The sequence below is a fragment of the Dreissena polymorpha genome, chromosome 3, assembly GCF_020536995.1.
Source record: "Dreissena polymorpha isolate Duluth1 chromosome 3, UMN_Dpol_1.0, whole genome shotgun sequence".
Lineage (NCBI taxonomy): Eukaryota > Metazoa > Mollusca > Bivalvia > Myida > Dreissenidae > Dreissena > Dreissena polymorpha.
In genome coordinates, this window is record NC_068357.1 from 104,749,059 (window position 1) to 104,762,972 (window position 13,914).

General features: G+C 32.6%; 1 protein-coding gene across 1 annotated transcript in view; it reads left to right on the plus strand.

The window, feature by feature from the left end:
* The window catches only part of LOC127870813 (uncharacterized), a 28,348-nt gene that overhangs the window by 9,197 nt on the left and 5,237 nt on the right, over positions 1-13,914 (plus strand). The window contains exon 3 of the mRNA XM_052413337.1: positions 6,450-7,175. Within this exon, the coding sequence (XP_052269297.1) occupies positions 6,868-7,175 (308 nt within the window). The 5' untranslated portion in view covers positions 6,450-6,867. The remainder of the gene's footprint in view (positions 1-6,449; positions 7,176-13,914) is intronic.

Sequence of the window (13,914 nt, forward strand, 5' to 3'; positions counted from 1 at the left end):
CCAACAATTACTAAGAATGGTAAAAAGAGATTTTTAATGTCTTGTTATATTTTTATTAAACCGGAAATTGTTAAAGATAACAAAAAAGTTGAACCAACCCACCTTTCCATTTTTTTCTCGATGTTACTCGCATTATGCCCGATGTTTATTCTAATATGCTTCATGATAATTCCAACATGTTTGTTGTCTTTTCGGTTATACTTGATGATTGTTGCAACATGCTTGCTGACTATCCAATGTTTGTGTGTTAGTTTTTCCTGAAACCAGTCATAATCGGTTTTGCCACTAAGCGTCATTAACAACGGCAGTTAGCAACAGGCCGTAAGTAGAATGCAACTAAGCAGAATGCAAGTTACCAAATTATGACAGCAGGTGGCGCACGTTTATTTTCCGTATGTTGAATAAATCACTTTTCGGAAAAAAGAGAAAACAACCGAACCATTTTGACTACTATACTGAATAAGCTGAATTAGTTCCCTTTGTTTTTTAATCTCCATTAACTTAAATACGTTTATTATTCCCATTAAGACCAGTAGCCCTACACAAGAAATTGACTGCCGTGACTGTTTTTGATATTTGTAAGTTGCAGTTGGTACTCAAGAAAATATACATGTATTTTATTCAGGATATAACGGAGCTGATGTGTTGGTGATGCTGGTTTTGACACCCGACGCATATATTTATGAATGAAAGGCTTCATGAACGTTGACGTCGATCTTGGTTACCAGAAAAATTTTCACACACGGCTTTCACCCGTCATTGTTTACAATCAATTAAGTGCACAAGTACTGGAATTGATATAGCGTTTTTTAAAGGTGTATGTCCAGCGCGTGTGCCGGGAAAACAGGGCTTAATGTATTTTTTTTGTTCAGCTCTATAATATTTATATCAAATCTGTATGAAAAATGTCGGTGAACATTAATCCGGTGTAAATTTTTGAAAATATTGAGGTGTTCATTAATTATGGATCTTAAACGGAGCATTAATCCGCATATAAAAAAACACCGAGCGTATTGCATATTAGTTCGGAGACATAAAATTATTTCGAAAGAAAGCAATAAGAGGTTCAATTCTATATGAGCAAGTCTCGCTGCGCACGATTACGCTCTTACTTCTCGTATATATTTGACTCTTATGAATCTTGGCAAATACCTAGTGTTTTATTTTGCTTAATCTAAATTAAGTCATGCATCTATATGTACTTTAAGCAGCAAAGCATGACTTCCAAATGACCAACAGCTCTTTCATATGTAAAAGAGATTGACACAAAATACCTACCCATGTATAATACAGTTTATATGTGTACTTCAATATTATAGTTTTATAGATTTTATGTGGTGCAATATAAGTGTACTCTATTAAATTTGAAATTATGTAATGGATTTCCTCTCAACATACATGCAGAGTGCCAGATAACTTTTTCAGCAAAATCTTGGTTTACACTATTAAAAAATCCAGCCTTAAAGTGTATTTTTAATTCCTTTTTACCGGTAAGTATAATTTTTGGCACATCAGCATTTAGGTTTATAGTCTAAGAAGAGCTCATGACGATTGTCGGGTTAGAGCAGACTTTTTGCGTAAAAAGGACCAGATAATTGAAAACGTTTGGCTTTTCGACTGTTTTAAAGATGGTCTGTAATTCATAAATACGTTAAAGTGCTGTTGATTTCATAATTTTAATGAGAGCCTAGCCGAATGAGAACTCATTGATGAAATGTTTACATAATATGCATTGATATTGAGTTTTACGCATGATCATAAATTTTGAATTCTTAATTTTTTTTTTCAAAGTCTAATTTTTTAATAAATTTAATTCATTTTTTAAGGACTTAAAGCGTCTTATCTCGAGCTCTGCATACACGTATTAGTAGCATATATTGAACTATATCCATAGAGTTTCTTTGGTTATTGAAGGTAAATGACTGTACAAAAATTATGGTTAGTCATTAACAAAAAAAAAGTTACGTCTACAAACAAGCGGTTAATTTCAGTGCAGTAGCAAATATCACACAAAGGGGCGCAACTTCTGCTATAACATAAAATGTCCGTTATACACCGTAAATTTCCGTAGTCGTCCGTAGCATTTCGGAAAGAATTGACATCATTGTATCATGTATGATTGTATGTTACTTTGTACTTGGGTGAAACTCACATCTTGCCATCGCGTTAATTTATTCAACGCATCAATGTTTGATTCCATTATGCACTGCGCCTATTGCGCAAGTCTCTCTGCACAAACCAAGATTCACATACTCAGCATGCAATTTACGAACAAGAATGTTGCATCTGTACACATGAATTATACCATTAACAGAATGTAAATAGACATAGGTCATCAGGCAAGATGTAAGTGTCATCAAGCATGAAAAGTTGTCTACATACAAATTGAAAGTACCATCAAGAATCATGCACAGTCATAAAGAAGGATGTAATTTTTACCTAAATACCGCTCCAAAGTTAAATGTTAACAAATTTAATTTGCACGCGTTGATGAGCCTGATCTTAAGATACAAATGAAAATGTTATCTAGTTTCCTTGCTATACAAATTGTGGAGAACAATATTTTCACCATGAGAGAGCTGCAACTTAAATACCAGAGACACCCGATTAAGGAAATGTGCATGAAAGTCGATAATTTTAGAATCACTTTCTACGGAAAAACCCCTAACGATTTCAAGATAAATTAAAAAAATTAAAATGTCGGCCATTATAAAATGTTAGTTTTTAGTTATAGTGCACTGTTTCTATCGTATTGAAAATCTTAATAGTCGTAATAAATTGATATTAATTGAAAGTGATAAAAAGGCAATGCAATTCTGCTCAGAAACAATTCAAGCATGGTGATAAATTATTTAATACAGAGAAGTTATATGTGAACAATATAAACTTATTATATAAATTGAAGATCACAATATATGCAAGCAAATGTATTAGGTTAAACAAATGAACACGTATATTACACACAACGTAAAACTATTTAATTGCATAACATAATTCATTTTGCTTGCAATTTAGACTTTATTGTTTAGTTTGGACTTGATCCACACAGTCTTAAAAAATGAGACTTTATCTGTTAGTAAACACACGATTTAAATAAAAAATTGCATTTAAACAAATATCCATGCTTAATCGGGAAAAAAAAACGTTTTAATGAAAATACATGTAGATATAATATAGCATTACTAAGAAAAGATATCTGTATAAATGACGGAAAACAAATAATAACGCATATTTTGTATAAATTATTAATTTCACAACAACATTTTATAGAGTTTCATAGAGTTTATTTAAACATTCATTAGGCTTTAGGCCGTGAGTACACACATATTACAACAAAATATTTACACAGATGGTCAATGGCGTGCAGAATTTTTGACAGAACCTTGAAAAATGTCTTAATACAAAAATGTGTATACACTTTATCGTATTTTGTATTTTATATCAAATAGATAAATAAATGTTAATACATGGTAAAAACTATTGATAATATAAGTCAGCTCTTAATTTTAAATCTTTAAAAATGAAAATAGATAGATTTCGTACACTAATTTTATTGCCAGTCAGTAATTTAATACTGATCATGTTTGTGTTCTTCCAGTAATATTTATTTATAATTCTAACGTAAATAAATAAACATTAGACATTCAAGTAAAAAATGAAATTCGTCCGCAAGAACGTTACAGTTTGCATTTTCTGTTTTGAAAGGTATCTTTTCAGGCTTTTGTCATCTCCCTGCTTCCACTGGTAGTTTGTGGGCAGATACTCTTAAACGAGTAATTTCTATACTACTTCCTTGTGCATTATATGCTTAACAGAGTCAAACATCGCTCTTGCTTTTAAACAAATGACCTTTTAATTTAGTCCACATTTAATAATCATCGTTATTTTCAGAAATTCGACATCGTTTTTCAACTAATTATGATGATTATTCCCCACCATCCCTTTTGGAGACTTTTAATTTAACACTTCTGTTTAATATACACGAATGAACCCCATCTACAGAGTAATTGTACAGTTTATTCGACCATGTTTTAGTAAATAACATGATGTATTTTTTTGCAAACAGTTCTCTAATTTCGACCGACTGTAATTTATTGTCCTGTTTTCAACAAGTCCCTTTACATATAACACATTAAGTCTAATTTCCACATCTGTCATATTTCTGGTCCATTTCACCGCACTTTGCTTCGTGCTGTAATCGAAAATTGAATTTTGTACAACACTCTGTGTCTTGCTGCTCTATTTACCACGGGTACTTTGAAATTGTTTAACTGTGGCTGAGTTATTCGCTTATTCCGTTTGTTGTTGAACAGTCTGTGATAATTTCACTCGTAATTGATGTCCCCCTATTGGATTTATCGACATCTTTCGGTAAGAAGCCGTTTTCTTCATTCGTGGTTTTACTACGGTCCGCGTCATTTAGCATACACTCTTTTCGAGTGTTATAAATGCGGCCAGTGTCTTGATTGTGTACACTGACGTGATGGGTGTCTCGTGCGGTAGGATGTTGTTGACTTGTATTCTGTGTAAATGTTAACACCTCGCCCGTTCCTGCTTCATCACTGTCATTATTTTCATGACGTTCCTTTACGGTTTCGATAGACTAAACTCTGTTCTTATCATATGTATGACTGGTCGGACACTGTTTAAGCCTATCTGTAGCGAGCATGCTGTGCCATTCTGGAAACATATCGCATACCACCCGGTCGTTGATGTACAATCTAGCTGGGTATTTAATTTGAACTCTTTGATTAAACTGTCTCCATTGCACAGCTTCATGTGATTTGTACAACTCCTTTCGCGCTCTAGTTGTTTCCTTTGAATACTGCCTGTCTATTCTGAACGGAGTTCACTTCAGCTTGTTTTGCCCTAGCAAGATTTTTTTCAGTATCAATATAATCGCGAAAGCGGACTAAAGCGATATGTAGCTCATTATCTAGGAACCTTATCACCGATGCCCTATCCTTGTACAACATTATCTCTGACAGGCCATATATTATAATGTTATTTCTCATGTCTCTTGTATCTCTATCAATGGAATGGTTACAAATTGACGTGGTCATTTCTGATTGCCACTCGCATAACTGTTCTAACGCACACACACTGTTGTCAATACGTTTGAAATTCGTGTTTGCTCTCATTATGTCACTTCTACACTGTGCTATTATATCTTCAATGCGGTTGATTAAAAAAAAAATTACAACCGTTTATCGTCTTAAGTAATATTAACGAAGTTTTCTGTGTTACTGCTACTCACTTTTTATGCCCCCGGTAGGGTGGCATATAGCAGTTGAACTATCCGTCCGTCAGTCCGTCCGAAAACTTAAACATTGCCCTTAACTTTTGCAATATTGGAGATAGCAACTTGATATTTGGCATGCATGTGTATCTCATGGAGCTGCACATTTTGAGTGGTGAAAGGTCAAGGTTATCATTCAAGGTCAAATATATGGCTTCAAAGCGGCGCAGTAGGGGGCATTTTGTTTCTGACAAACACATCTCTTGTTTTCTTTTTGGGTTACCTTTTACTGTTTGAAAGCCGTTGGACAATCCAATACCGCCATTTTACCTGTGTTTGAACCGGTGGTGCACGGGGATCGAGTATTCCGTCACAGCTATTGAGTCTGATTCATCCATAGAGCTTTTAATCTCATCATCCTATTAACTAGACGTTCCAGCTCCCTGGTGAACCGCGAATGTCAATTCTTATAATGTTTAACACTTAGAATTTGAAATATAAACACCGCACGATCATTTTTTTTTTTTTTAATTCTGCACGCTATTAACCGAAAATACGCTTTACGACTTTTTAGGAAAACGCGGATTTGTATCAAACCCTCTTAATTCACAATAGTGTTAGTGATCATGTTACAAAAAGCATATGCGTCTACCTCCTAACTGCAGTTCGCTTTAAAAGCTTGAAGTTTGGTTCATCGCTTGAGAGATTTCTTATTTTATAATTATCTACGAAATTTAATTATGTTTGTACTTTTAACTTTTACATTGGCATTCATTACATCTTTCCATACGTAAAATATAAAACATCGTTATAGTGCACAATTGGGATAAAAAAATGTGTACGCACAAGAACATTAATAGAGAGTTCTGAACATTTTTTGATAGTATGGTAAACACGCGATTATAAACCTGAACAAATATGACAATTTAGGACCTCCCGACATTCTTATTTCACGAAAAATTACAATTGGTCGATTTAATTCCAAAATTTGGAGAATTAATTCGCGCAGCTTTAATAAATATCAAAGTTTTTGATGGGCTTGCAACATGTTACAAAAAACCCACGGTCAACAATTACAATTAAATAACAAAAACATCTACAAATACAAATAAATCCGACATTCGTGTTTATCCCTAATAGTATATCCTCAAGTGTTGTATAAGTAAGACTTTCGATTCTTTTTCTTTGTATTTTCATATCGCTATGGCAGCCAAGAACTAGCTAATGCAAGTATATGTTTATGTAAATTCTTTTTCTTTCGAAATAAATGTGCATTGACTAAACAAATCTCAGCCATGAATAGCGTAAAGTACTTTCATGATACATTTTAACGAATAAAAGAGATGGGGTGTTTATAAATTCCATGGATACAATATGAAAAAAATAATTTGGATTTATTATACTATGGATACAATATGACAAACGCATTCTTAGTAATTTTCATTGACACTTGCTCGGCTGCTATCCTTTGAAGATTGGTTCTAGTTCGAATGCAGGCAACCACACAGTTTCCAATTGTTCATTCAATTGCCGGAAACGGATTAAATCTTGATATATTTCCGGAGTGTTAAATATGTAACGAAAATCGTCCTCATTCAAGAGCAACACTACATGGTAGACTGTTCAGTATGCAACAGTTAGTGTTCATCATTTTGGCCGCGCTTGTTAAACTCCTGCACGGTATAGATGGAGCGGCATTATTTACAAAAGAAGAAGAACAGAGAGTTGAAGCGTTCGTTCACAACGTCATGGACTGTAGAAGCATCCCGGGTCTTACGTTATCCGTCGTCAAAGGAGACGAGACATGGACGCATGGATTCGGCAAGGCTGACGTAGCTCTTGACGTTGACGTTACGGAGAACACGTTGTTTGGCACAGGATCTCTGGGAAAGGCTTTTACGATGACGTTGCTAGGTAACCTCATCCGCAAATCAAGGTAAGGCGACAGTTGCAAAAACGTTCAAAATACATGCTCACAATTGCATATACCATGCGAAATGTACCGATATTAAAATCCTTCTTTTGACATTTGTTTCCAACAAATCGTTTGATATGGTCATCCATGTCTATAAAGCCAATTCATTTGAGCAGTATTCATTTAATGATATAGCAAATATAAATGCTTCTTAAAATCAAGAAACGATTACACTTCCTTTTGAAAATGTACGGTGGCAAAGACTTTGTACCATATATCGCCCAATTGTTGAGTCAAAGTGCATGACTACTTGTAAAAAAAAACAGCCCCATCATTTTTTAGTGAAGTATCGATATCCCGAAAACTATTCATAATTATGTACATGCACATGCTAAAGGTTTTTAATCGATGCCCTTTAATAGATGAAGTGTGATTGATAAGTGTATTCACACAAAATGCTTGCTGTGCAATGCAGCTCATAGCATGTTTTGAGTTTATATTATTAAGGAAAACTAAAGTGGTGAAAATGTAAATGATACAAATTATTTATTAATACGACTTTGTCCATTTTACAATTCGTATTATTTGTTTTAAGAAACAGTATAAGCCATTGCACATGGCAACATGTGTACGCAGTATCGTACTTGTATCTGTGGAGCAAGTTTGACATGGGCAGTCATCGAAGTCTTTAATACTTCATGCACAAAACTAACTGGCTTGCCATGAAATAAACTTTTACTCATTCTGATCTGTAAAAAGTTCAACTTTACTTTAGTAATAGTGCAACTATACGAATGAAATAGTGCAAATAAAAATAAGTAAAAGTGAAATTATAAACATGTAAAAGTTCAAATAAACACAAGAACAGTGCAACTTTACTCTAATAATAGTTCATCTTTACTGAAGTAATAGCGCAACTATGCCTCAATGAATAGTGCATCTATGCTTAAGTAATAGTGAAACTATACCCAAGTAAAGTGCAACTATACTCAAGAAATAGTGCATCTATACTCGCATAATAGTGCAACTATTTTCAAGTATCAGTGCGACTATACATAAGTAATAGTGCAACTATACTCAAGTAATAGTATAACTATGCTAAAGTAACAGTGCAATTATACTAAAGCCACAGTTCAATTATACTCAATTAATAGTGCAACTATACTTAAGTATAAGAGCAACTATCCTTAGTATAAGTGCAACTATACTTAAGTAAAAGTGCAACTAAGCTCAAGTAATAGTGCAATTATACTTAAGTAAATGTTCAACTACATGTATACTCAAGTAAAAGTGCAACTATACGCAAGTAAAACTGTATCTATGTAAAAGTTCAACTAAGCTCGAGTTATAATGCAACTATACTCAAGTAATAATACAACTATACTAAAGAAATCGCAATTATTATAAAGTAACAGTGCAATTTTACTCAAGTAATAGTTCAACTATACTAAAGATATAGTGCAACTATGCTCAAGTAATAGTACAACTATACTCGAGTAATAGTGCAACTATACTTAAGTAATAGTACAACTATACTCAAGCAATAGTGTGTAACTATACTCAAGTTATAGTGCAACTATACACAAGTAATAGTGCAACTATACTTAAGTAATAGTGCAACTATACTTAAGTAATAGTGCAACTAGACATAAGTAACAATGCAACTATACTCAACTAATAGTGCAACTATACTTAAGTAATAGTGCAACTATACCCAAGTAATAGTGCAACTATACCCAAGTAATAGTGCAACTATACCCAAGTAATAGTGCAACTACATGTTTACTTAAGTAATATTGCAACTTTACTCAAGAAATAGTGCAAATATTCTTAATTTAAGTAAAAGTGCAACTATACTCAAGCAATAGTGTGTAACTATACTCATGTAATAGTGCAACTATACTTAAGTAATAGTGCAACAATACTAAAGTAATAGTGCAACTATACAAAAGTAATAGTGCTATTATACTCAAGTTAAAAGTGCAACTATACTCAAGTGATTGTGAAAATATACTTACGTAATAGTGCAACTATACATTAGTAATAGTTCAACTATACTCACATAATGTGCAACTATACTTAAGTAATAGTGCAACTATACATAAGTTATAGTGCAACTTAACTCAAGTAAAAGTGCAACAATACTCAAGGAATAATTCAAGTATACACTATTAATAGTGCAACTATACTTAAGTAATAGTGCAAATATACACAATTAATAGTGCAACTATACTTAAGTAATAGCGAAACTTTTCTCAAGTTATAGCGAACTAAACACACGTTATAGTACAAGTATACACAAGTGGAATTATATAAGTAATCGTGCAACTATTCATCAGTCATAATGCAACTAAACACACGTAATAGTTATGCATTTGCTTATAACACAGTTATTCTTTATTGAATGTTATTATTAGAAGATAATTTTAAAGGTTACATTAGGATCTAAAGTATGGAGTAAACTTTGTGATTTTAAGCGTTAATAGTTTCGCAGAAATTTCTTAGCGAAACTTTGAAAGATTTATATACACAATTTAATTGAAAATCAGATATCTGCCTTTGTTTAAAACATTATTATTTCTTTATAAAAACTTCTATAGCTCCGGATATACTCATTAAGAAAATTTATAAGAGTCAAGACCGAGGCAGACTTTTTCTCATTCAATAGTACATATACTTGTATTTCTAAACATTCATTATTTTCTTATTAATGTTTCTTATTTTAAAAGGCAATGCAAAAATCTGTAGCCGAAATAAAGTTTGTAAATTTAACTAAAATTGTTACGGAAATATTTATAAGCGAATCTGAATACGATTTCAGGTTGAGGCAAACTTTTTTATTAAAAAGTATCTGGTTTAGTCTAAAACTTAAAGGTTATTTTTATTAATATAATTTATTTAACAATCACGTCAAGCTGAATAAAAAATCTAGCCGGAAATGAATTTTGTAATTTTAAATGAACTAGTTCAGGAAATATTCATTAGCGAAAATGTGTAAGACGTCATAACATGGCATAGATTTTTTTTATTGAAAAGTGCATATCTTCTTTTGCCCAAACTTTAATTTTATTTTATTATTAAAATAAAAATTAAAGTATTTAGCCTAAAACGATTTTTTGAAAGCTTTTCGCAATATTTACTTGAATGATTTATTGCTTTATTTTTGTTCTTAATAAAATATAAATTTACGATAAAATAGTTAACCATTACACATATAGAGCCTTAAGTAAACTAAGATATTTCCAATAGTGTTCGATGCATTCTATAAGCGTAATAATTTCTTTGTTAAATTTTCACTTGAAAGTTTAGATTTAAAATAAACACTTAAAACTCGAACAAAATGAATGATGAAAACTCGAACAAAATGAGTGATGTTTTTCTTCGTTAATAACGGATTGTCAAGTTAAGCAAGATAATGTTCTTACAAATACACATCCGCGATCGCGGCAAGAAAGCATTCCCTCAGTGGGAGACGATGCCCCAAGGGCAGATTAAAAGTGTTAATAGGTATGTCTTTGACACCGCACTCTGCACTTGTGTAGATCCCGTCATTAACATAAGATACCATGCGTCATTTTCAAATAACATGTAATATGACAATCAAGGCCTAATTTATGCAGAGTTCTATGACTCTTACAAAATGCAGATGACACTTGTTTCTATTAATCGCCAAATAACTGATGAACATATTTATTTAAAAAAAACAACAACCATTGTGTGATAATCAAAGCGATAACATAAACTATTTAAAGTTTCAAATAAATTAAAAATATAATCGCGTCACTTCCTTTTATTGTTTAGGGACCTATACAAACATATAGGTCCATGTATTGTTAATCAGTACCGTAATGGCGACGCATGCGAGTATTCAGGGGCGGTAATCCGGAAGTTATCAATTTCTGGGATTGTCTATACGATGCAGCATAGTGTAGAAAGTGGACCACAATTTGGATCTCACTGTACTTGAATTTAAGCCTCAGGCATGTGACATTCCGATATCCTAAAATTTAAAATGTGGGACAATCGGGAGTAAAGCATGTATGGCTTATGTATAGATCATGTATAATAAAATAAAATAATCAGTACACACACGTTATTTTTTAAAAAGACTAACCATGTTTAGGCTATAGCCTACGTCATTAATATCAATATAAACTTAAACATAAGTTGAACGTCATACAGTAAAGTAACGTCGTTTTGCGGAAAATATAATAAAATTATATTATATAACGCGTAATATTTAACACATAATATTACAATATACAAAGATCGATCAGTGTTGATACATCAGCCTATCAGTAATAATATAATTTATTAATACACTTACATTTATTAATGTAGATCACGAATAAGCATCCATAACCAATTAAATTTGTAAGGTAACATTTAAAGATTGAACACAAATATTTTGTGTTTTCAGTCACCACATGGGATAGATATTTGTGATACTCGTTGTTCATGTATGCGTATAGTATTATATACGTAATTAACAATTGGAATTCAATAACATGCACCATTTGTCAGTGTAAATGTAAATTATATGTGCACCCATGTACATTTTTTTCACCACGTAACCAAGTTGTAATTGTGTATTCTTAATTAATCGTCAACAATAAAATAGTCAAAAACATAAGTTTGTCAAACGGACTGCTTATTCCGTTACAGAAGTGTTTACACAACAATTGATGTACATTCAACTTAAAAAAAATAAATCAAATGAAAATTCTGGAAATTATGTCTAAAACTAGCATATTAGTACGGTCATATACGAATCGGTGTACACACCGCCGAACAATAACCCGCCCATATAGTAGTAATCAGAAGAGAGTGTTTATATTATGAGGGGTTTGATTGTTTGAATCTAGCCCCAGTCAACACTTATATCAAGTATTTATTCTATATCCAATAAATTCATCCAATTGGCATTCTTCATATGTACCACGTGACCGTCCAATATATTCCGGTATTGGATCCAAAATGTCTGTATTTTTCGGCGTAAGCTGCATACGCCAGCTTTTCACCTTAGCCTGACCTTTGTAAGTGTCCAATAAAATTCCAATAAAATTTCCCGCGGCTAGGTACGAATGAATACTCTTCATTTATTCCATTGGCTGATTTGAGTATACCACCAGAACATTGGAAACATATCCGCGTCTTTGTAACACTGTTTTACTGTATGAAACAATTTTATCTCGAATGAAAAGGCTTAATAGATAGAACAGTTTTACACTCAATTCTCGACATCAATACAGTTTGTGCGTACACCTTTTATTTTCAGAGTATTACCAGCGCAAGAGCGTTTATACTTAAAAGGCTATGTTCTCATATTTAGTACTTACTTCCTTATTCCTGTCAACATGTTAACATGTAAAAGTATAAAGAGCAATGGAAGCGAGGCCTCACTTTAAAGCATTGCATTTCAACCCGCGAGGTATATCGGGTCAATTCGCGGACATTCAGAGTTTATATACAGGTCATCACCGGAGTTGGCGGCCAGTAAAATAATCGCTATATAATGAAGACGCTATCCGTGAACTAGGTGACCTGGAATTTTCTTTAGACCAGAAATATGTTAAATGAAGATATTCAGCAATATAATTATGGTATGTAAATAATAGATTCTTAATGTGTTTTCAACAATACAATGATAAATATTATTGTTGATAAATTTAACAATAATTATTCGTCCATATTGCCTTATGTACTAAAGTGATATTATGAGCATGTAACAGTTTATAGGTGTCTATCGCAACCGTTGATTATTTTTGATGTTTCTACTTCATATACACTTATATTAATTAATGCAGCATCATCATACTAAAACAATATACCAGAAAGAGAAAAATAATGCATTTGAATATCAACCGTACTTTCGTTTGACAACTGATCATGCGTTTACGAGTTGAACCTAAATTTAGTTTTAGTGCAGATTTGTTCATACGACACAAAGACACGAACTTGTTTTACGGATCATTTCAGCTTACAGGACTGGGTGGGTCACGTAAGAATATCGAATATAAAATATATTTTTATAAACAACTGGTAGCAAGGTGAGTTGCAGATAATTAATCAGTAACCACATTTTAACTAACTATTTTGACCTGTTAATTCTTTTCAGCTCAATTCAACAGTGCAAAATGCCCATAATATCACTTTAAGCATTAGCACGATGATAATTGATACTGTTAATAATCGAATCAAATAGCAATGCCCGACAAACCACTAAAACAGGTTTGTTCGAAGAACGCGCCTATAAATACGGATACTTCTCGTGCGGCCGGTTGACTCATATGTTTAAATTTCACTTCCATTCTTCTTTTGGTTTTCTGTTTTGTATCTATAGGTTTATGACCAGCAATATGTTATAATGTAAAATAAGCCGCGAAAACTCCCCGTAACATCCCGTACTGCGTGTGATGCAGCTAAGAACTGCACAGAAAAAGACATTCGCTATCCTTGATCTCATTCATTAAACTATTTACGCCGTATATCTTTTTTAAAGATATTTCTTGTTTCTATATTGGACAGTTGGGTACAAGTGCACTAAGCAATTGTTTTATAACGATAAAAGCCGTTACCGAGAAAAAGCATCCGAATGTACTATAATCGACTCACACGGGCGCTTGTCTTGAAAATAGCATAGATGCAATTAAAGCATTTTAAAATCAAAATTAAAATGAAACAAAGACCTGAAGAAAGGGATATAGAATAAAAAGCTTATTAGACGTTTAAACTGTACAATACGTGATATATTTGGACT